Source organism: Cynocephalus volans, chromosome 12 (assembly GCF_027409185.1).
Source record: "Cynocephalus volans isolate mCynVol1 chromosome 12, mCynVol1.pri, whole genome shotgun sequence".
In the NCBI taxonomy this organism is placed as follows: domain Eukaryota; kingdom Metazoa; phylum Chordata; class Mammalia; order Dermoptera; family Cynocephalidae; genus Cynocephalus; species Cynocephalus volans.
The window spans coordinates 8,408,592-8,429,338 of NC_084471.1; the positions used below are offsets into that span (position 1 = coordinate 8,408,592).

General features: G+C 57.2%; 1 protein-coding gene across 1 annotated transcript; it reads left to right on the top strand.

Moving 5' to 3' along the window:
* Nucleotides 1-1,071: 1,071 nt before the first annotated feature.
* Nucleotides 1,072-20,534, top strand: NFAM1 (NFAT activating protein with ITAM motif 1). The gene is made up of 7 exons (XM_063115613.1): nucleotides 1,072-1,117; nucleotides 1,538-1,750; nucleotides 6,444-6,773; nucleotides 8,029-8,141; nucleotides 12,315-12,413; nucleotides 19,005-19,091; nucleotides 20,475-20,534. The coding sequence occupies exons 1-7, from the start codon at nucleotides 1,072-1,074 to the stop codon at nucleotides 20,532-20,534; spliced, it is 948 nt and encodes a 315-aa protein (XP_062971683.1).
* The last annotated feature ends 213 nt before the right edge of the window (nucleotides 20,535-20,747 follow it).

The window sequence follows — 20,747 nt, forward strand, 5'->3', positions numbered from 1 at the left end:
CTTCCTGGGTGTCCTCCAGCAGGGAGCCCCTGCCAATTCAGGCAGAGCAGGAGCAGGATGAATTTGCGGAGCACTTGGGGCAGGGCGGGAGGATCCAAGAGGCTCAGGCAGGAGAGGAGGCTGGACAGGCCCTGCTGAGGTGGAAGGGGCATCGCACCAGGGGTGGGGATAACCCTGAGCCTTGGTGAGCCAGAGGAAAGCTGCCGGCTGGATACCCACACGCACCCGTGGTCAAGTTTCCTGATTGCGAATCCCTCCCTGCCAGGGACTCAGCAGGTGTCCCCGGGCCAAGGGACAGAGTGCCACACCTCCACCCAGCTCTCACACCCACAGTTCAAGCGGCCACAGATTCACAAGAAGAACTGGAAAAGCAAGGAATCAGGTGCCAGCGGGTGGTAGACGAAGTCTTTCCCAACAGGGGCAGCAGAGCAAGCGGGATGGGAGAAGAGCTGCGGGAGGCTGTGGGGAGAGGCCTGCCCCACCCAGCACCCCCCACCCACGTGCACCACACCGCCAGGCAGGGGAGCCTCCAGGGCTGGGGGTCTATGCCTCAGGGTGCCACCCACCTCATTGTCCAGGCCACACACAGCAGGGCCCAGGGGTGGAGGTGGTAGACAAGCTGGGTCAGGGACAGGCCCCTGGGGGTCCTGTCATGCCTGGACCACTAGGGTGTGTGTACCCTGTGCTGTGGGCCTGTCACACAGGCAGAAGGGCAGCCTGGTGTTTGCCTCTGCACTGTCATGGAGAGGACTTGTCTGATGTCCTGCCGTCTTCTCCCCTGGGGGAGGCAGCCTGGCCCTGTGGCTGCCGTTCAGTGCCTGGTCCCGTTCAATCCCAACACAACCTGAAAGGTTGGCATTGTTCTCTGCCTGTGTTGCAGGGGGGACCCTGAGATTCAGAGAAGCAAAGCCACCTGCCTAAGATTGCACAGCCTTGAAGTGGCAGAGTCAGGATCCGAATCCGGGCCTGCCGCCTCCAGAACCTGGGCTTTTCTGACATGGCCCCTGCCCCATGCCCCATTTCCAGCCAGGTCCCAGTCCCTGTAGTCCCTGGTGCTGCAGAAAGTGAGGGATGGAGGATGTGTCATCCCCGGAGACAGCATCTCCTGCCGAGTGGGGTGGGCAGGCTTGGCATGGTACTGTGTGCTGCCCAGTCAGGGTGTCTGCCCTTGTAGTGTCGGGGACAGGGAGGGGCTGGAAGGACTTGGAGGCAGCAAACAAAAGCAGCCAAGCTCTTGGGTAGGGCTGGGCTGGGCCGGAAACCTGGGGCAGTGGGGGCCCTTCCAGACACTACTCAAAAGGGTTCCCACTCCTGTCTCACTGCTCCCCTGCTGCCTCCAGCCCTGCCTCCCACGGACCTCGCCTGTCAGGGTGCCGTCTCCCCTCCCTGTCCCCTCTCATCCACCCTCACATAGACCCAGCAAATCTCGCCCTGGACCTGACCTTCGCGTTCTCCCCGCCCTGCGGCCCCTCCTGTCCTGAACTGCCAGGCCAGGCGGGGGAGCCCCAGGTCTCCCTCCCACCCCTCCTCTCCCCAGCTCTGCCCTCATGGAGCCCCGGGGGCTCCTCGCAGCCTCCTCCAGGCCCTATTCCCCGCCAGGCAAATCCTCCCGACCTCTCCAAATCAGAGGGACCGAATCCTTTCCCTCTGCAGAAAACACTGGAGGTTCCTCAAGCATTTCCTCGTGTGCCCCAGGGCTGCCAGCTCAGCCCGCCCGAGAACCCACAGGCCCTGGAGAACAATCAGCAAGGCAACTTTGAGTTGCTCCTGGGGCCCTTAGGACTCCTTAGCATGGAGATTTCCTCCAGCAGAGCTCGGCGCCTCTGGCCACGCTGAGCAAGTCTAAGTCCTATGGTCATAAAGTCACAGATGAGTCCTAGTTCTTCAAATCTCCAACCCTGTGTAACAGCCAAACCTCTGAACTTGCCTCACACTGAAGTAGCTCCCCATGCCACCCACACCCCTCTTCCTTCCACTGGGCATGGGGGCAGAAGAGTCCTGCCTGTCAGCACTGGGGACAGGTGGTCCTGTGCTCTTGGTGCTTGCAGTGTTTGGAGTGGACTCCCTTATGGCATTTCAGGGACCACTCGGGGGTCCCCACGGAGCATACTGCCTGGGCTCCTGTGCTTCTTGCTCCCTCCTCGGCCCCCAGGTACCCAGGCCACCCTGGTCCTCCTCCTGGGCCATCTGCCCCTGTAGGCAGCTGCATGAGCAGAATCTAAGAGGATGCCTCGCCAGCTTGCTGCCGCTGGTCACAGGGTCTCATGAGGGACGCAATGCCTTTGCCAGGACAAGGGACAAAGCATGATGCAGCCATAGCTGCCCCTGCTGTGAGACAGACACCAGCCACCATGCCCTCTCTCAGTGGACACATTCCAAGCTCTGTGAGGGTCCCGCTGAAGCCTCTCTAGGCCTGAGGTGGGAAACAGACACCCCCAGGGGAGCCTGGGTGCCCGTGTGGTTCTCTCCAAGCCCCTCTTCACACACCATCTCTGACCCCTGTGACCTCCATATGATTGTGGTCCCATGTAGCCTCTTGTCGTCCACCTGACCGAAAACTTGTGACCTCTATGAGGGGTCAGACAAGCCTGCTTTTACATCTGGTGGCTACTGTGCTTTGTGCCACCACAAACACCCCGTCCTGGGTTCTGTCGCACGTGGCCCCGTCTCTGACTGCTACCTCCCAGATCAGGTGCTGGCTCCTCTTCCTCAGCAGTCAGACTCACCTGGGTGCAAAGCCCAGCTCCGGTGCTCACGATCTCTGTGGCTTTGGGCCTCTAAGACCTGCTGGGGGTTTTTTTGTCTGCAAAGGGGGCTGAGATAGTTGCCTCAGGATTGTTGTGTTTAATAGACACGGACCCGTGTCACACCCAGCCAGGGCATGCTTTCTGCACATTCTTTTTCCCTTCTGTCCATGTGCTCCTGCTTCCCGGTCACAAATGCCCCGTGGATCCCCTGGTCACCAACATGCCCCTCCCTCACCCTCCCACACAGACTTAGTGGTCCCCCCACCAGCTCTCCCCACAGACCCCCTCTGCTCCACATCAGCCTCCTCTGTTAGCCTGGAAATGGTGCTAGGGCAGAGAGCCCAGATGGGGCCTGTGACCTAACTGGTACCCCTTAAATGTCTGGGAGACTCAAACAAATAATAGCTGGAAAAAAATTCATGGACTTGGAAATTACCGTGAAGCTGTCTGCAGTGCTGAGCCTTAACTGGCAGCCTCTTCTAGTCAGCAGCCAACTGGAGCAGTGGGGGCTGGACCCCCACAGCCCTCACCCTAGAAGGGGCCTCCTGGAGGCACAGGTCCAGGAGAAGGGGTGGGAGCCGCGCAGCTGCTGTGATCCGAGCTCTGGGGTGCTGACACCCCAGTAAAAGGCAGGAGCAGTGGAGGTGATTAGCACCGCACCCGGCCAGGACCCAGGGCCTTGACCGCCACTGCAGACCTCCTCCCCTCCCCTGGCTTTTGGCCTGATGTCTCCAGGCTGGCCATAGATATTGATCGAGCTCAGGTCAGAGGCTGCTTCCTGCCTGCACATTTCGGAGACAGCAGTTTCACCAGAGGTCTGAGGTTCTCGCTCCAAAGGCTCTGCTCGCCCGGCAGACCTGAGCCAGAGCTGTGCATTTTCATGATCCCAACCCTCTGACCTTAAAATAACAAATCCCAGAAGAACATAGAACCATAGATGTCTATTTTTATAGATTTCCCTAGAATGGTAAAGATCGGCTTAACTGCACTAACAGATTCCATCATTTTCTAGAAGGATGCCTCAAATGGGGAGAATTTTTTAAGACAATTGGATGAATGTCTTTCTGCCAGGACAAACAGGAAAGTGGCTTCGTGGTACTGGCAGCCTGTCCATCCTCCCCTGGGCCTGGGGTGGCCTCTTAGATACACTGTGAGGAAGAAAGGCCCCAGAGCAGGCCCCAGTGCGGCCATTTTCCCAGTGATGTGGGGGAGGTTCCAACCCCCGCCCCTACGAGGCCACACCAGCCGGGCACCGCTCACCCCAGCTGCCCCACAGGGTCGCAATGAAAACCAGCCGGGAGGATGCAGGCAAAAGTTGGCAGATTGTTCCTGAACCAAGTCTGCGGACTAAGTAGGCGCAGGCCAGGACCAGAGAAGGAGGCACAGGTAGGGGGGCCGCAGGGTAGACACGTGGAGAGGGACGTGGCCTGTGCGTGCAGCAGGGTGGGCATCTGGACAGAGTGAGGCTCTCAGCCACTGCAGTCCATCCCACCCCCTTTCTTCTTGTCCTTCCTGGCCCACCAGAGACCCTGGAGGATCCTGCCCTCGTACCCTACCCTGCCCCATCTCAGACAAACCTCTGCCCTGAATCAATGCTCCTTGTTTTAGGACAAAACTAATACGTTGCTGTTGTTAAACAACGATCCTGTAACAGGGTCCAGAGACACAAAGTACAGAGTAAAAGCCCCTCCCACGCAGCCACCAGAGGGCAGCCCCAGCACAGGGGCTTCTCCACCTGGAGGGGGCCTAGCGCCAACTCCGTGCAAGTTCCTGGATCCTCCGCAAGTGAGCGTTGTCGTATTAATTACAACAAAGCCGATCCACTGTGACAGCGGATTGCCAGGGAATTCCCGGGAACTGTTAGTGCCTTGAGTTCTTTGAGGGTTGGGGTGTCTCTTTAGTGGCTCAACAGGAAGCTCAAGACATCAGCACGGCCAGAGTGGTGAGGGATTAACCAAGGTGGAAGGCCATCTCTGTCCCTGTCCCCGCATCTTCCAGAAGGCCTGGCCTCGCCTTGGGACCCCTTTCCCGGGCTCCGGCTCAGGTCTGAGGTGAAGAGACCAGCCTGGCCTCATGCCAGCCCCTTACCACAGGCAGGAGGCACACGCCTCGCTTTCCCCAACAAAATAAATCTTGCGGCTCCTTCTGAGCATCTCAAACGCACGATCTTCTCCCGATTAACACCCCGGCCTGCTTGTTCTTGGCTGCTCGCTGTGACCTCAATTTAGAACTGTCTGCTGTTCAGCTGCGGAGAAGGAAGGGCCTGGGGAGACAGGGAATTCTGCAGCAGAGGGGCTTGTGCAGCTGAAGTCTGGGGGCTGCTGATCTGGCCCAGAATCTGACCAGCACCTTGCGGCCTGCAGGAGGGGTTAGGGACCCAGCCAGGCAGGGCTGCAGCTCTGGGAATTTTCATACTGTTTCCAAGGTGCTGCTGCAGAGTGAGGGGTGGGGATGCGGAGAAGGGGTGGCCCCTGCAGACATGGCTTTTTAATAGTCACTGAACTTCATGATCCCAGCTGAAGTAGCCACATGTGGACACCTCTGCATTGTTAGAAAAACCACTCTTGGGATATTGCTTGTTACACTATATGAAAACTTGACAGATCTTCTCCGAGCTCCCACTCCAGGAAAGGTTCGTCTCTCCTGCTGCCTGGCGTGCCTCCGCCTTTGGCACAGGGAGAGCCACGGGCAGACCTGCCTCCCTCTCCATCTACTGCCAGGAAGCGGTCAGATTTCCTGATTTTGTTTTCCTTACTCCTTCTTCTTTACTCCTCATCCTTCACCAGCTTTTGGTTTTCCCAGACCTGTGCTTTTATCCAACTTGGCCTTTGGGAAGAAGAGGGTGTGGGAGCTCTGGTGTCCCCAGCTCTGAGCAGGGTTGCAGCTTCATTCCAGAGCTGGTGGGGGATAGAGAGCAAAAGGCTTGACCTCCCTGACCCTCAGACTCTTCCTCTCTATAACACGGACTCTTACCTTGCCTCGGGGTGTATTAGGAGAGGTGGAGTCGTGCATGTAAAGTTCTGGGCACAACACCTGCACATGGTGGGTGTGGGAGAGGTGTGAGGCTCACCTGCACATGGTGAGTGTGGGAGAGGTGTGAGGCTCAGCTGCGCATGGTGAGGGCGGGAGAGGTGTGAGCCTCAGCTGCACATGGTGAGGGTGGGAGAGGTGTGAGCCTCAGCTGCACATGGTGAGGGCGGGAGAGGTGTGAGCCTCACTGCACATGGTGAGGGTGGGAGAGGTGTGAGCCTCAGCTGCACATGGTGAGGGCGGGAGAGGTGTGAGCCTCAGCTGCACATGGTGAGGGTGGGAGAGGTGTGAGCCTCACCTGCGCATGGTGATGGTGGGAGAGGTGTGAGCCTCAGCTGCACATGGTGAGGGTGGGAGAGGTGTGAGCCTCACCTGCGCATGGTGAGGGCGGGAGAGGTGTGAGTCTCAGCTGCACATGGTGAGGGCGGGAGAGGTGTGAGCCTCAGCTGCACATGGTGAGGGCGGGAGAGGTGTGAGCCTCAGCTGCACATGGTGAGGGTGGGAGAGGTGTGAGCTGCACCTGTGCATTGTGGGTGTGGGAAAAGTGTGAGCTACACTGGCGGGTAGTGGGTGCACGGAACATGTGAGCCCCGGTGCTCATGAGGAAGTGGGTGGGATTGAGGCAGCCTCGAGTGGCCTGTCACTCTCCCTTTGTTTCCCCTACAGGAGGGCAATCAGTGACCCACACTGGCCCCCCCATTGTGGTCACCCTGGCCAACACAGCTGTCACCTTCAGCTGCAACATCACCTACCCATACACCTCAAAATTCAAGGACTTCACAGTCAGCTACTATCACATAGACCTTCAGGGCCAGAGGAGCGCTGAGGAGCAGACTGCCTGCCGGGCCCACCCAGGCAAGAAGAACCAGACCTACAGCTTGAAGTGCCAGGTCACCCCCAAGCTGCCGGACTCATCTGCTACTGGCACCTACTACTGCTACGTCCACTGGCCAGACTACGAAGATAGAAGCAGTGGCCCCTTCATCCTGGTCAGAGGTAAGGCTTCCTCTGTGGCCGTCCCCAGGGGAAGGACCCAGAGGTTTCAGCCAGCAGTTTGGCACAGCACACAGGATCTGAAGTGGAGAATGGTTTGCCTTGTCTTCCAGCTTTGGCAAAGCAGAGCAGAGCATCCTCAGGGACCCCTGGCCCTGCAGGTGTGCCGAGGCATCCACCTTTGTGTGGAAAGGGCAGAGGCGTGGGATGTGGATCTGCCTCTAGCCACCTCTGGCTGAGTGAGGTCACTAGGCCCCTTGGTCTCATTGTCCCATCGGCACAATGGGGTGGGGGTGGGGGGCTGGCCTCTGCAGAATCAGGCGTGTGCACGTGTGTATTTGTGGGGCCTTGTGCATGTGAGCACTCACTCATCTCAAGCACATCTTTCTGGGGAAATGTTCCTAGTTTTCAACACATTCTCAAAGGAGTGATGACCCTAAAAGTTAAGAACGAGCCCGTCACAAGGCCATGATTCTCTGACCTGCCTCTGCGATTCCCACTGGGAGGGGCCGGGGGCTTCGGAATACCAGAGACCCCGGTTTGAGTCCCAGTCCTGCTGCTGTCCCGGATGCAACCTCGGGGCTGGTCTTCACGGCAGGGCTCTGCCTGTCAAGGACTAGTAGGAGAATGAATGAGAGTCCAGGCAAGGGCTGGCGTCTGGCAGCAGGAGGTGCTCGATCCATAACCTGATGTGCCTGGCACGTGGTTGGCCCTCCGTAGGTTTTTGCCAGCCAGATGGAAGGAAGGAGGGAGGCGGGAAAGGAAGAATGGATGGAGGGAGGGAGAGCGGGATGAAAGATGGAGGGATGGATGGGTGGCCCAGGAGAAGGGGCAGGCTATGCCCTCACCTGCCCCAGTGCAGCCACCTGTCAGTCCTGGTACAAACCCCGCTCCTCAGCCCTCACCACACCTGCCCGTATCATCGCCATTTCGCATAGGGAGAAGGGAGGCCCCAAGAGATGAGAAGACTCGCCCCAGTCCTGTGAGCAGCTCTGCGTGGAGCCAGGGCACTGAGGCAGGGGCTCTCAAGGAGCAGACGACGTGGTCCTTTCCTTAAAGAGAATCAGGGCAGTGAACGTGGAAAGGAGGCTGAGCAAAGCCAGTGCAGGAATGAGGACCTGAGGCGGGGCTTCGGGGGCCTGGCAGGGTGAGGGGCCTGGTGGGGGGTCGTAAGTGGGGTGCTGGGGTTTGGGGCCTGCTGAGGTGGGCTGTGCCCTGGCTTCTCCTGGGTGACTAACTCCTCCACCCCTCCTCCTAGACACAGGGTACCGAGAGCCCCCGCAGATCCCCCGCAAGCCCCTGCTCATTGTCTTCACCAGCCTCCTGACTGTCGTGAGTGTCCTGGGCACAGCTCTGCTGTTCTGGAAGAAGGTACGGGATGAATGCACACAGCAACGCGGCTCTCCACCTACATGCCTCCCGGGGGCAGAGGGGCTGCCGCAGCCCAGTAGGGCATCCCGGTGGGCCCCAGTGAGGGGCACATCCGCACCTGTAATAAGTGTCCATCATGGGCCCTTACACTGGGGGCTGGGCACATCCCCCTACCCCTGCATGGCTGGGCCTGCCCCGCCAACTCCACCACCTGAGAATCCAATGGTAGACGCAGGACCACATGTTTACCATTTCCAGCTCCCCAGATTAGGAAACCCTGCCCAGATTTTCTTGATCCCAGCAACCTGGAAGGAAAGAATAGCCGAAGAGCCACCGTGAGCCAGGCACCTGTCCACGCGTGCTCTTATTTATACTCCACTGTAGCTCTGTGAGGAGGTTTCTTCCCATTTCACAGCTCCGGAAAGTGAGGCTCAGAGAGATTGCGACTTGCCCAAGGTCACACAGCAAGCATGTGGCAGAATCAGGGCTGGAGTGCAGGTGATGGGGCAGTCTGGTCTGGCTCTTCGCCCGGATGACTCCTGCTCACACTGGGGATGGCACCTACCTGGGGAGTGCTGTCTCCCGCTGGGGCGCCCCTTGCTCTCAGCATCACCCAGCTCTGTGGCTTCTTGTTCAACACCCACTCTCCTGCCAGGCAGCAAGTGCCAGGAAGACAGACCGAGCCAGTCTTGCTCACATGGCTCCACGCCAGCACATGGGGTGCTCGGTCAGTGTTCGTTGAGTGAAAGATGCAGTACTCAGTGGGTACCAGGATCTCTGCCAGGCTCTGGGGTGCAAAGATGGCTGCTCAGGGCTCCAGGCTGCAGTTTGGACCCTCAGTCCTAGCTCCTCAGAGGTTCAATCAGAGAAGTTCAGGCCAGTGTTCCACCCTCTGGGGACCTTAGAGACCAAGCCTGGGGAACAGCCATCAGTGAAGGCCCTGGGTATGAGGGGAGGACACGGGCACCACTACAGGGGTCTCCCTGGGTCAAGGAAGGGTCAGCCCCTGCACCCAAAGGGCCAGACCCTGTCCACACCCAGAAAAGGCCCCCCACAGGTGGGAGTTCATGTGTTCATTCATTCATCCAATCAACACATATTTACTGAGCACCTGTGACATCCAGGCCCTGTTCTAGGCACGAGGGATACAGCAATGATCAAAACGGACCCTCAAGAAATCCCCGCTTTATCAAGTTTATATTTCTGTTGGGGGAGGCAGACTGTAAAGCAGCAGTGGACCAGGGAGTGTATCAGGGGTGATCAGTGTTGGGGGACATCCTGCAAAGTGAGGTGGGTGGCGAGGATGGGGACGCGGGTGCTTGTCCTTTGAAAACGTCATGGAGGGTCTCCCCACACAGCACCTGGAATGAAGGGAGGCAGGAGGACATCAGGGATGAGTGTGTCCAGCAGGGTGACAGCAGGCAGGCTTGGAGTGTTCCGGGAACTGCAGGGAGGCCCGTGCGGCCTGCACTCGCAGACAGCGGGGCTGGGGGCGGTGAGGAGATGAGCCAGGGGTGCGGGGCTTTGGAAGGACTTCAGCCCTTACCCTAAGTGAGATGAGAGGGGGACAGGGTCAGACTGAGATTCTGACAGACCCTCTGGCTGGGCAAGCAGACCTGGTGAGGAGCTACTGCAAGAGTCCAGGCAGAGGTGGCGGGGGCTGGGACCAGAGTAGCCTCAGTGACAGTGGCAAGTGGGGACGGTCACAGGCTGAAGGTGGCACTGATGGGACTCCGAGGAGGTGGTGCGCAGTCTGCTAGAGTCCACTGTTCCTAGGTCTGCTCTGCTCCCCCACCGGGAGGCCCGAGCCTGGGGACCCTCACCAGCCTCCCTGGCTTCTCTCCCTTCCTTCCCACCCAACAGCCCATCCTTTGCATGTCCCTGACACCTGATGCTCCTGCCCCCGAGCTATTCCAATCTATTCTGTGTGTTGTTCCCAATGCCTGGGGCACTTTCTCAGACTCAGAAAGCTTGGAGATGCCTCTCCTGTCTTAAGGAGTCAGTGCCAGGCAGCCCTGAGAAGTGTACCCCAGCTCCCTACAGACATGAGGCCCCTTCCCAGGACCCCACAGTGGCACTTACCTCCCTGGTGGCCCCACCGGTCTCACCAGGAGACCCACAAGGACAGTCCTGGGTCCTCAGCACCAAGCCCAAGCCTAGCAGATAGGAGGGCCAGCGAAGGTTGCCAACAGGTGCCCGCCGCCCCGGGGACCATGCTTGCTGTCCCAGAGCTCCAAGAAGCTGAGTCCAGGCCGGCCCCCAGGAGAGCCACTGCCCATGAGCTCACGTGCTTCAGCCTTGACGGTGTCCAGCCACTGGCTTGGCGAGGGAACAGGCACCAGGACCTCAGCTGGTTTGACAAGAGGAGGCACCGAGGTGCCCTGGGTGGGACACAGCCTCTGACTGTGACAGTGCCCTCAAGAAGCAGGTGGTGCAGGGGAGGCGACCCTGGATTTGAGAACGGGCCATCTGGATTTGATCCAAGGGCAGCTGTTTACTAGCTGGACAAGCCTCAGTTTCCCCCTCTGTTAAATGGACAGTTCCATGCTCACCTCCTCAGTCTGTTACAAGAATTAAATGAAAATAAGGGCAAGTCCCACAGGGCTTTGTAGACTGTAAAGCGCTGCACAGACGCCAGCACCTATCTGTGTCCGTGAGACCTACTTGTTCCAACGAAACAGAGGAGCGAGAATTCCAGGTACTGCCAGGTCAGCTCTCGGTGAAACACAAGACATGGGTTCAAATTCTCCCTCTGCCACTTCCTGGCCATGTGGCCTCGGCAAGTCACCTGCCCTCTCTGAGCCTTCACTCCCTCTCTGAGCCTTCGCTGCCTCATGTGCAGACAGTATGAAGACTTGCCTGCAGGTTTGTCGAGGGCGCTTGAGACAAGGCAGGTCATGGGTTTAGAGTCCTAGAGTCCTCCCTGGCTCCGCCTTCTGAGCCATTATTATGCTGAGACTGGGGGTGGCGCCGGCCTCTGCCTGGGAGTTAAGTAGCTCTCAAGAGCTAATCCCGGAGAACACGGGCCGGGTGTGGGCAGGCGGCCAGGGTTTTTAATTAGCTCCTGCCCTGAGATGAGGCTGTTGTTGCTCCACTGCTGGCTGCGTGGTGCCTGTGATGGGGGGAAGTCCGGACCGCCTCCCGCTGTCTCCGAAGGGGACCACTCCCGCCTCCTGACTGTCACCCTAGCCCCTCGCCTTCTCAGCAGGCCAGCCCCAGGCTCCACGGCGACCATCAGCGTTTCACGCAGCAGCCAGTGCAAGCGTCCTAAAACCAAGCTCTGATCCAGGCGCCTCGCACCAAAACCCTCAGATGCCCCCTGCCGTGCACACCCTTCCCGTGGCCCTGCACGGCCCTCCTGACCCAGCCTGGGCAGGCTCACCTATCGCTGGCCATGCTGTCCTTTCAGCTCCTTGAGACCTCTGAGCCTTGGCACATGCTGTTTCCTCTGCCTAGAAACAGCTAAGGGAACTGCTCAGATTTCACCTCAAACATCACCTCCTGCGCTGAGGCTTTGACAGATGCTGTGCCTGCCGGTCAACGCAGCTTTTGGAGAAAGGGCTCGTTCATTGTTTGTTTCTCCACTGGACCCTAAACTCCAGGAGGGCAGGGACAGTGTCCACCTCCTCACGCTGTCCAGCTAACAGCTGCATAATAAGTGTGTGTTGCCTGACTGAGGGCCACCCGAGTGCCAAGCACCTACCCCCTCGTCCCCTCCTTAAATCCTTGCAACAATCTCACAAAAGAGGGTGATTGCTGATAAAATTGAAGCCCAGAGAGGGGAAGTGGCCTGTTTGAGGTCAGAGCCAGTGAAGGACAGAGTGGGACCGGACAGTGGGTCTGGCTGGCACCCGCTTGGGGCCCACCCACAGCCAGTGGCTCTGTCGCTGGCACCAGGCCCTGCAGCTCCTGCCTCCCCTGAGCCAGGACAATGCCTCATGTGGGTCTCTTTCATTTCCTGTTCCTCCAGGCACATGAGTGGTTTGATGTAGGTCTTGGAGGCATCTGCCACATCCCCCTGGGGAGGGTGGGTAGGAGGTGTGGGGTGATTAATTTCTGTGTGGCCTCATGATAATCTGCCATCTTTTCCCCTGGTTGGGATCTGTGAGGGGAGGGAAACGGGCAAGCCACTCGTCCCCAGCCCTAACAGCCCTGACTTCTTTCTCTGGACAGAAACAGATGCAGACTCCGGGAAAGCACAGCCCTGAGAAGCGCCCAGATCCAAAGTCTGCCAGCAGCCCCAAGCAGCCTCCAGCAGAATCTGTCTACACAGTGAGTCCCAGGGCCTAGGCTCCCTCCCTCTCTCTCAAGCCTGATGCAGGGTCTGATGCCCTTGCTGAGCCATGTACCAGCTGTCTCTGACCCTCAAGTCCCTCATCTGTTAAATGGGGACAATCATTCTGCCTTGTGGAAAACTCCTATGAAGGTGAAAAGAGATCACAGGTGTGGAGCCCTTGCTAGGCATACGGATGTATGGTGCTGTCCTGATCCCTTCCTTGGCACGCCTTTCACTTCTGGAAGAAGGGGCAGTGAGGAAAGAAGCAAGTTCCTTCCTCTGACCAAATGACAGTGACCAGCTCACCAATTTCTTCCTGTTTTTATTGCACAAACAACTTCACAGCAATGACAATGAAAATAGCAAAAGGAAGAAAAGGTCAGGCACCATTCCACACCCTTAAAACATCGATGATTTTCAATTATTCACTCTCTCCCTTCCCCACCACGTACTAGATCATTACAATCACAGCAGGACACGGGTTGGAATCCTGTTTCTTCCACACCCTGTTGTATCATAAGCATTTTCTGCAAGTCTTCTTAATTATGTGGGGCACTGGCTGCAGCCCACAGGGGCCTGAGGAGGCTCTGCTTACCCCAGCCCACCAGCTGCAGCCACAGCCACTCTGCCCAGTGGGCCACGGAGGGCAAGGAACATTCTTTTTCAGTTATGTGTCTTAGTTTTACAAGTAACATATACTCATTGTAGAGAAAGTAAAGAATAGTGGGCACTCAGTGTCAGCTGGGGTGTCAATGCTGTGAGATCTGGAGCCGCCAGGGTGGGCTTCCCACTCCACACCTGAGAGGCACAAAGCCCCGCTGGGGTCCTGCACGTCCCACAGGGCACGTCCTCCGGCTGCCTCTGGCACTAGGACTCTGCCTGTACCTGCTGCCGCTGTTCCATACCCACCACCCTGACTCACACCTGAAACTCAGGTTCTTCCTCCAATGCCACAAAACCCCACACAGAGGACATTCAGAATATGGCCATGTCTGCTGAGAACGGGGGTGAGTGGTGCAAAGCCAAGGCTATGTCCCTACGGGGCAGCGCCAACAGCTCCAAGTGGAACATGACTGTTCTCAAAGGGCCTTCAGCCTCTCCGCCCCAGGGAATTTGCACCGGCCACTGCCTTGCACGTGGCTCCAGACTCCCCCCCATATTTTCTCTTCTCTCCCAAGAACTCATCATGGGATCTTCCCTATGAGGATTTCGGTGTCAGCTGTTAGATGAAAATCTATGGGAAAATAACCAGCATCCTAATCTTGTCTTCTTCCAGGATAAACGCTAGTAACATTGATTTCTATACCTTCCAGTCTTTTTTCTATAAATATATACAAAGAGACCCAGACACACATTTGCACATACTTTTTTTTAAATTGGAGTAGGACAGCTATTTTTTTTTCATGTTACAATATCTCATGAGCATCTTTCCACATGAATAAATATGCGTCCAGGAGATTATTGATTTGAATGGAGCTCACTTTCTCGCTGCTGTTGAGAATCCTCTGAGGGTCAGGCCGACTTTTCCGGGGTGTGGAGAAGAGGCCCAGCTGCCTGCAGGGTTGCAAGGTGGCTTGGGGAGGAGGTTTTAGGACCAGAAAGGAGATGCGACAGGAGGCCACAGGACTTTGCAATGAACGTAGTCATGTCATGTGTAAATAAGGAGAGTTCACCTCCTTTGCAGTCCTCATATCTTCTGTCTCTTTTCTCCTTGCTTTCCTGCACCGCCTGAGACCTCGGCGTGATGGTGAGAGGGAGCCACGACAGTGGGCATCCTTGTCTCGTTCCCAACTTCCAGGGGAGGTTTTCATGTGTTCCTCCTTTTTTTTTTTCCTTTGGATGGATACTTAAATCGTTTTCTATCTTTTTTCTTTTCTAATTTATGCATTTAAGGCTATGAACTTCCCTTTACATGTAGCTTTAGCTTTGATATGTCATATTTTCATGATCTTTCAGTCTAAATTCATGTGGAAAACTGCTCATGATATATTATGTCATGAAGAGAAAAAAAAAAGCTGTGTTACTCCAATTTGTTTGTAAAAACTTGACCTGTTAAGAGTGTGGATTTTTGAGCAGGTCAGAGAGTCTGGGGATTAAAGCCTTGTTTTTTTGCTCACTGGTTCTGCTACTTCCGCTTTCTCAGTTCCATAATTTATGAAATAGGGTTAACGGTACAATATTACATTTGCAGCTTGCAAACATGCTATGATTCCTTCCTTCTTAAATACCTTATCTTGAGCCTACACCGCTCCAGCTACCTGCCCTTTCTCCACGACTGCTTATAACCAAACTCCTCCAAAGTTGTCACAACTCTTTCGCCCCCGGTTTCCCTCTCCTTGCCAACCTTCCTGGTTAGGCTCGCTGCCCACCTCTGCACCAGAACGTTCCTTTTCGGGGTCACCGTTGACTCCACACTGTCAAGTCCAGTGGTCAGTTCTCTTCTTCCACGAATCAGCAGCATCTGACAATGTCGAGCTCTCCCTCCTCTTTGACACACTTTCTTCACTTGCTTCTGGAATATTCCACACTCTCCTGATCCTCCCCTGGCTCATTGCCACGTCTCCTTCAGTCGCCTTCGCTGGCTCCTCCTCGGGAACCAGTGAAACCCCGACCTCTCGATGTTGGAGTAAGCACTGGGGCCCAGGCCTGGGACCCCTTCTCTTTTACCTTCACCCTCTCTGGGTGATCTCACTCGGCCTCGAGGTTCTGAAGGCCACCTACGCGCTGACAACTCCCAGAGTTCAATCTGCAGCCCAGACCTCTCCTTTGAACGCCAGACTCCGCTCCACTTGGATGTCTGATCGGCAGCTCTCTCCAACCCACTCCGATTCTCCACCCACCTAAGTGCCTCTTCCCACAGTCGTCCTCATCACAGTGAAAGATTGCTCCTTCCTTCTACTTGCTCAGGCTCAAAATTTTGAAGTTGTCCTGTCCTTCTCTCTTATAATCACTGACCATATCTGATTCATCAGCAAATCCTGCTTCAAAAGGTATCCAGAACCCAACTGTTCCCACTGCTCCCATGCTAACACTGGCGGGAGCCCCCGTCCCCCCCACTCTGCCCCCTCTCTGCCTGGAGCCCTGCGCTTGGTCTCTAATCAGCTGGTCTGTTTGCATCTTTGCCCCTATGGTCTGTTTCCACCCTGGCAGCAGCCAGCGTGATCCTGTTAAACCACTGACAGATCATGCCCCTCTGCTCAGAGCCCTTGCTGAGTCAGGGCCCTCTGAGAAGGGGACACCAAGGCAGGATTAGATGATCAGGAACTGTATAGAGAAATCCCCCGTGAGAGAAGATGGGAGGGAGGTGGGAAGGAGAGCGGTCAGACCGCCGTGCAGGTCTGATCCTGAGCAAAGGGATGAGTGGAAGCCCCTAAGACTGTGACACTCCAAGGAATGTTCAGCAAGGCCATCGGGAGTGCCCAGGTCAGAGGTGTGTGGCCTCCATTCAAATATGGTGATGGATTCAGAGCCCAGCAGCTGGGGCCCTTGGTTATTTTCAATCCCTGGAGGTAGAGGCCTGGGAAGTGATTCTCATGGCCACCATGGCCCTTCAGAGAGTCCCATCTCACTCAGAGACAAAGTCAGAGCCGTACTGGGCCTCTCAGCTCCCTCTGGCCAAGTGTCCTCCCACCCCAGCCCCCAGCACACAGTAGGTGCTCAGTAATCAACTGCTATAGGATGTTCTTCCAGGGTATGCCCAGTGCAGGGCCTGGAGGGGACACCATGGCAAACGTGGAGCATCAGCAGCGTGAGCCACTTTCTCCCTGCGCAGCACTCAGCCACCTCCCCACATCTCTGCTCCCAGCCTCTGCCTGCCCCGAGTCCCATTCCTGTTCTCAGCCTCCAGTTCCCCTGCAGCTGGAGGGACCTTTCTAATGCACACTCTGATGCGATGTTAGGAAGACCTTCAGAGGCTCCCCACTGCCAGCTCCTCGGCCTGGTGCCCAGGCCCTGGTTGGTGGCCTGTCCCAGCCCACCTCCCACACCTGTCACGGCAGTGGGTTATCCACTTCAGACATGCCGTACCCTCGACCTAGAGCTGGGGTCTCCTTCTATACTGAATCCTCCTTTCTGAACGATGCCCCCAGATCTCACCCATCACCCCCAATGCCCAGGACCATTAGATTAGGTCCAGGCCCAAGGCAGTGGACTTCAGCTACAGCCTAAGCCTGCCTGGAGGAAGGCTTTGGCACTGACTTCACACTTCTGCCAGGCTCATGACCATTCGAGTCAGCACTGTTGCCCACTGGGCAAGCAGGAGGCAGAGGGCCTGGAGGGCCTGGGACTCAGACAAACAGCCCCAGCGGAGCATAGCCCAGCCCCAGCCTCAGCTCAGCCCCAGCCCAGCCCTGCCCCAGCCCAGCCCAGGACAGTCCTAACCCAGAACAGCATAGCCCCGGTGTATCACAGTCCAGCAGATCACAGCCCAGCCCCACAGGTAGCCCATCCAGAGGCCTGCACAATCTTCTCCCAGCAGGCACGCCGAAGAGAGGCAGTCCCCAGCACGACCAGGAAAGGCTAGGAGGGGCTGGCTCAGAGGCTCAGAGGGTCCCGTTGACAAGGCTGCACCCTGCATTTCACAGCTTGGTGATGCAGGTCCTACCCAGAATACAAATCAGCTCAGCAGGTCAGGACTTGTCAAAGGCTTCACTCAGCAGGAGCTAATTGGTGGCAACTTCCACAGCCTCCCTACCCTCAGCCCCACAGCAGTTCCTGCCCTGCACACAGCAAAATCATTCCCTTGTCCGCTGTGTGGGATGAGTCCTGCAGGGTCCCAGGGGAGGGTGCTCTTCTCTGGCCCAGATATCCCCAGGCCTCTCTGGGCTCCTGTGTGCTGGGCAGCCCCACTGAACTGGACATGAGGGAGCGGAAACTACCTAAGGGACCCCAGATCTGCTCCCTGCCGAGATGCCGGTAAAGAGGCTGTTTCCCTCCCTTCTCTCTGTGACCAGAAACGTCCAGCTCAGAGGAGCTGTCAAATCCATCTGATCTCAGAGGGATCCAGGACTGGGTGGACAGAGGGTGGCAGGCACAGGCTGCTGGGGAGCGTGCCCCATCCCGTGTGCCAGCCTTGCCAGGGCAGCTGGTGCTCTGGGCAAGTGTGAAGACTGCACAGGCCAGAACAGGCCTTGGAAGTTTCCTTCCACTGAAAATAGGGCTTCTCCTTGGGGCATCCCTGCCCCCTTCCCTACCCAGAGGCGGGCCAGAAGCCCCTCTCCCAAGACCAACCCTCTTTCTTGCTTGGCGACCTCTTGAACTGGTCCCCAGGGCCACCCCACCATCCCAGTGTCTGATGCCCTTGAAGTGAGGGTCTCCCAAGCGCCAAATTGTTTATTACATGGGCTTTCATGCCCGGCTGCCTCTCGGTGCCTCCCTCTTTCCTCCCCTCCCATCTCCCCCCCTCCTCCTGCCTCTGAGCACCACCTGTCTCTCCAGCCTGCCTCAGAAACCCCTGCTTGCCTGTTGCCAGGGAAACCGCCTCCTTGGCAACCAGCCGGCATCCATGTGACTCGTACACTCGGGAAGGAAAGGCTTTTGCCTCTTGCTTAGACTGTTGGTGGGCTCTGCTCTGGAGCCCAACAGGGTCTGAGGGAGGGTCCAGGCTGTGATCCCAGAGGGAGCTGTGGAGGCATCACACTACCCTTGATGATCATTCAACAGTTACTTATTAAGTACCTACTGTTTACCTGACACTGTGCAGAGCCCTTTGTGTACAATATCTCATTGAATCACACATTGAGCCTGCAAGGTAGATATGATCATTCCCATTTTGCAGATGGGGAAACTGAGGCACAGAGAGGTTATGGGGTTGCCTGTAGCTGGCAGGTGTCAGAGCCAAGAGTTGAACCTAGTCCTGTCTGTCTTCAAAGCCCCGGTTCTTTCTCCCACCTTGAGGTTTCTGGCCTGGCTTCTTGTGGCTGGGCCAACAGTGAGTGTGGCCCTAGGACACACCCAAGTGGGCACGGAGCCCCCCACCATAGCTCATCTAGTGCTGCTCTCTTTGTGCCAGGCACAACTGTGAGATGAGACACCTAGGTGTAGTGTGACACCAATAGGTGCCTAGGTCATCTGTGAACACAGGCTGGGTGGGTGGTGGGTCAGGGGAGACCTAGAGGGTATGGAGGGGGTGGAACCTTCACAGGGGCAGGGACTTTGAGCCAGGGGAGTGAGGGCGATGCCAGCATGGCATGCTATTGGAGCGGTGGCCAGCAGTGTCATGCAGGGGGCTGCTGGCTGCCAGGCCCTTGAAGGCCCAGGGACAGTGGGATGGGCCTGGGCTCTTCCTCTTGTCGGCCACGTGGAAGCCTGAATAGAGCCCACCAGGACAGCACAAGGCTCTGCTGAAGGTCCTTGAGGGAGGTGGTGGGGAGCAGAGAGGAGTCAGCACTGTACAAGCAGGGAAGGAAATGAGGTGACTGAAAAGGGATGGCAGGTGTGAAGGTGTGGCAGTGCGACCGTGCGTGGCGTGGCTCCACCTTCCCCTAGGCTCCCGCAGTGTGTGGTAACAGGCAGGGAGGCTGGCTGTTAGTACCTGGGGACAGCCCCTCTATGCACCTGCTTCTGACCTTGCGCCCTGTCTCCTGCAGGCCCTGCAGCGCCGGGAGACCGAGGTCTACGCCTGCATCGAGAGCGAGGACACCAGCCTGCCCTCCACCCAGAGCCCTTTCTCCCAGGTACACAGTGGCTAGGGCAGGAAGCCCCGAGCTTGGGGACACCAAACCCGGCTTCTTGTTCCATCTGACCCTCTCATCATCTGTGAAATGGGGCACAGAAGTGAGCCGCCTGCTGCTGAATCCCAGCCCTGTCCCCAAGGCAGCTGGCCTTGTGGTTAAGAGGACTGGTGGGTTTAAATTCCCGCTGCAGCCCTTAGCAGCTGTGCAGCCCTGGCCAAAGTAGCAACCTTCTCTGTGCCTGAGTCTCCTTGTCTGGAAAATGAGGAGCCTAACTGTACCCACCTCATAGACTTGCCACGAGGATAGAATGTTGCACTGAGAGGGCTGCCCGGGGCCCGGTAGGCACCACTCAGTGTGAGCAGTTGTAACTACCACTGGGCACAGCGTCCACACTGGCCATCAGGCAGGGTGTGTTAGGTTTCTAGCTGCCCCCAGGCTGGCATTGGCTAAGGTCAGGAGCTGGAGTATGAGCTGGTGCCAGCTTGGGCTAGCCTGGTCAGGGCTCTGTTATTATCATGATAGGGCCTCAGGCATATTACTTAATCACAGTTTACTTTCTCTCTTAAACCTCAGTTTGCTCATCTGCAAAGTGGATGAGCAATACTTTCCTGCAATACCAACAGCCCCTGAGTTCAAACAAGTTCAAAGTTGAACGACATCTGCCCCAGAGCTTTGAACACTACAAAGTGCAAGGTGTCGCTAAGCCAGTGCCCATGGGCACCTTGGAGGAGCCTCAGGGAGTGCGGTGGGCTGGAGCTTGGCCTCTCCTGGCCCGGGCTGGCACTATGTGTTGAACTCCTACTGTCAGGTGCTTTCCACGCTCAGCCCTGAACTGGGCCCTGATTGGAAGCCGGGCCGGGCTTTCTCACCCCGGGACCCCCCAAGGATGCCTGTCCTGTGCCAGGCCCTGGGTGTGGGACAGGAGAGCTAGGCTTGTCCCTGTCCTCTGGAGTCTGCAGGAACAGGGTGCTGATCCCATGGACACACAGAGATATTTGTAGCCCCATTGGCAGGCTCTGGGGAGGGACCAGACCGGGGCTGGTGGGGAGGGCGGGCTCCCTGGGCCACTGAGATGAGCCTCCAGGATGAGTAGGAAACAGTCGGGCAATTTAGGACAGGGGAGGACGGGGGAGCACCCCAGACAGGGGAGAGCTGTGGGGAAGCCCCGCAGCAGGCAAGGGGAGGCCCGTGTGCGGGGAGGGCAGAAAGCGGGAGTGGGGGTGGCGTGGTGGGAGAAGAGGCCGGTCAGGTGGGCTTGAGGACACAGGACAGGCCTCCCCGTCACAGCTACACAGAAAGCCATCTGTTTGCCTCTGATTAAAACCGAACTGCAAGTTCATTCTTTTCCTACCTAATGTTTTTCTTCCTTTCCTTTTTATGCAGGAGAATCCGCATCAATTTGAGGATGACAGTGAATTTAACCTGGTCTATGAAAATCTCTAGGATGAGCTCCACTGTCTGTAGGTCTTGCCCTGGGTCAGAGGCTGGGGCAGCCCCTGCCTCCAAAGGACTTGACCAGAACCAGGACTGAAGCCCCTGGCACACCCATCACCTCACCCCACCTTCAAGGCCCTCCCGCCTCGGCCTGCACCACTGCCCCTACCCTGCACCCCAGCCACCCCGTGTTTCACACCTGTGGGTCCTTGCCCAGGCTGT

Bases quoted from the DNA above. Each gene is read 5' to 3' on its own strand.
- NFAM1 (XM_063115613.1), top strand. From the start codon at position 1,072: ATGGAGGATGTGTCATCCCCGGAGACAGCATCTCCTGCCGAGTGGG. The intron at 6,774-8,028 runs GTAAGGCTTCCT...CCCTCCTCCTAG, and splicing joins CCCCTTCATCCTGGTCAGAG to ACACAGGGTACCGAGAGCCC. The intron at 12,414-19,004 runs GTGAGTCCCAGG...TGTCTCCTGCAG, and splicing joins CAGCAGAATCTGTCTACACA to GCCCTGCAGCGCCGGGAGAC.